Below are 2,115 nucleotides of genomic sequence, written 5' to 3' on the forward strand. Positions count from 1 at the left end.
TGTCTTGGAGAATACAGTTAAGGTTCAACCTTATATAGAGTAAGTACATTATTTAAATTAATTTTCTTAACTTAAACAAATATTTTTAGTGATTATTATGTTGAAGTAACAATATTATTCAATACAGAGAACATTTGCAATATCTAAATAAGGAAAATCGAACAAAATCTAGAAAGTAGATTCAAGATGAGCATCATCGTACCTTTCAACATTGGTTTCTTGATAAGGTGATGTTTTACTTTAAAATGAAAACTCCAATATAAACCATTTTTAACGATTGTTTGCAAAATATAATTAAGGTATTATTCATTAATGTAGATTCAGAAAGAGTTGACCGATGAGTTTCATGAAGTTACCGAAACTTTGAGATGGCTTTCATTAGGTCTGACTCGATTGGAAATTAAGCACGATGTGTTTATAATTAATGGTTGTAGGTTCAAAACTAAAGGTCGTGATGATGTTAGGGTCACCCAAAATAGTGGTGTAAGTATTGTAGCTCAAACCTTGCAAGTCTCTAGTGCACGTGACAAGAACCCTATATATGGTGAGATGAAGTTTTATGGTGTCATTCAAGAAATATGGGAGCTTGATTATCGTGAATTTAGGATGCTAGTGTTCAAGTGTGATTGGGTAGACAGCAAAAACGGTGTGGAAAAAGAAAAGTTAGGTTTCATTAAAGTTGATTTGAATAAAATAGGACATAAAAAAGACTCATTTATAATGGCAAGTCAAGCTGAACAAGTGTTTTATGTTGAGGATCCTACTTCATCAAGATGGTCAATAGTGCTTGCTTCACAACCAAGAGACAAAGTGCATGATGACGATCAACAACATGACTTTGGTGAATTACAAACTTCAGAAAAAGAGTGTTGTTTTATTCCTGAGCTTGAGGGAGTTGAAGCAATTGTTGGGCCATATGTACGAAAAGATGGTGATGGAATTTGGATAGTAAGATTTCATCTTTATGAATGGCATATAATATTATCTTTTACTATAAATTTTCTTCGTTGATCTAAATATTTCTTTTACTTAAAAATTTACTTCATTGATTTTTACATTTTCTAATAATTTGTGTTTCATGTATTGACAGGATCATGGACCCATTTGATGAGCACCTTGAGGAGTACCTAGAGGGTGATGATGAGCAAGATGATGTTGATTCCATCGATGAGCAGACTGATGGTGGTTCCATGGATGTTGACCACGAGGAGGAGGATAATAATAAAGAAAACGTGGAAGATAAAAAGAAAACACATAAGCGGACACGAGGCATAGTGCGATTGATGAAGATCATAGCAGATAAAATTAAAGGAATCAAATGCCATTTGAGGTTCAATAGAAGGGGGCAATCGATCGGGACCCCAAACAGAGAGCTTCAATGTTATTTAGGAATGCAAGCCAAAAGTACGGTGCCAATTAACATTGACAATTGGCACGAAGTTCCTAAATCTATATTGGACAGCTTATGGAAGGATGTCAATGTAAGACATTTTACTATGTTTTGAAATAAATTGACGAGTTTTATATTTTCTTTTGCTTACAAAGTTTCTTAAACTATTTGCAGCTAGCTTTCCACCTAGATGAGAATATGCGAAAAAATATTATTGGCTCAGTGGGTAATAAGTGGAGACAATTCAAATGTAATTTGAACAAGAAGTTTATAGTCCCTTACCTTAATGACCCATCTCTTTTGGAAGCAAACCCTCGTGGTCTCGATAAACCTCCACCAAGCTATCATATAGAAGAAACACATTGGAAATAATTTGTCAAGAGAAGGACATCGAAAGAGTTTCAAGATTTTAGAAAATTACAACAAGAAAGGCGTAATCATTTACAATACCCTCATAGGACTATACGCCATTGCTATACTAGATTGGAAGCTGATTTAGTAAGTACATATATAGAGTGTATTATGCCTGATTTTATGTTTTCTTCATTTAAAGTTAAAATTGATCTAATTCTATTACATGCAGCAAGCTAAGTGGGGCACAACAGAGCAAATAGATCGATCTATACTCTGGAAGGAGGCCAGAAAAGATTCTTCTGGCAACTATGTCACCGAGTGTGACAAGGTCAAGGGAGAGGCCATCATAAGTTGTAAAATGTTAAATGACT

General features: G+C 34.2%; 1 protein-coding gene across 1 annotated transcript; it reads left to right on the forward strand.

The window, feature by feature from the left end:
• The first annotated feature begins 1,221 nt into the window (after positions 1 to 1,221).
• On the forward strand, positions 1,222 to 1,839 carry LOC133780401 (uncharacterized). Its single transcript, XM_062220169.1, has 2 exons — positions 1,222 to 1,481; positions 1,565 to 1,839. Exons 1-2 carry the CDS (start codon positions 1,284 to 1,286, stop codon positions 1,760 to 1,762), a joined length of 396 nt encoding a protein of 131 aa, XP_062076153.1. The 5' UTR covers positions 1,222 to 1,283; the 3' UTR covers positions 1,763 to 1,839.
• Positions 1,840 to 2,115: the final 276 nt, after the last annotated feature.

The sequence above is a fragment of the Humulus lupulus genome, chromosome 5 (assembly GCF_963169125.1).
Source record: "Humulus lupulus chromosome 5, drHumLupu1.1, whole genome shotgun sequence".
NCBI classification, from domain to species: Eukaryota; Viridiplantae; Streptophyta; class Magnoliopsida; order Rosales; family Cannabaceae; genus Humulus; species Humulus lupulus.

Bases quoted from the DNA above. Each gene is read 5' to 3' on its own strand.
- LOC133780401 (XM_062220169.1), top strand. From the start codon at position 1,284: ATGAAGATCATAGCAGATAAAATTAAAGGAATCAAATGCCATTTGAGG. The intron at 1,482-1,564 runs GTAAGACATTTT...AACTATTTGCAG, and splicing joins GCTTATGGAAGGATGTCAAT to CTAGCTTTCCACCTAGATGA.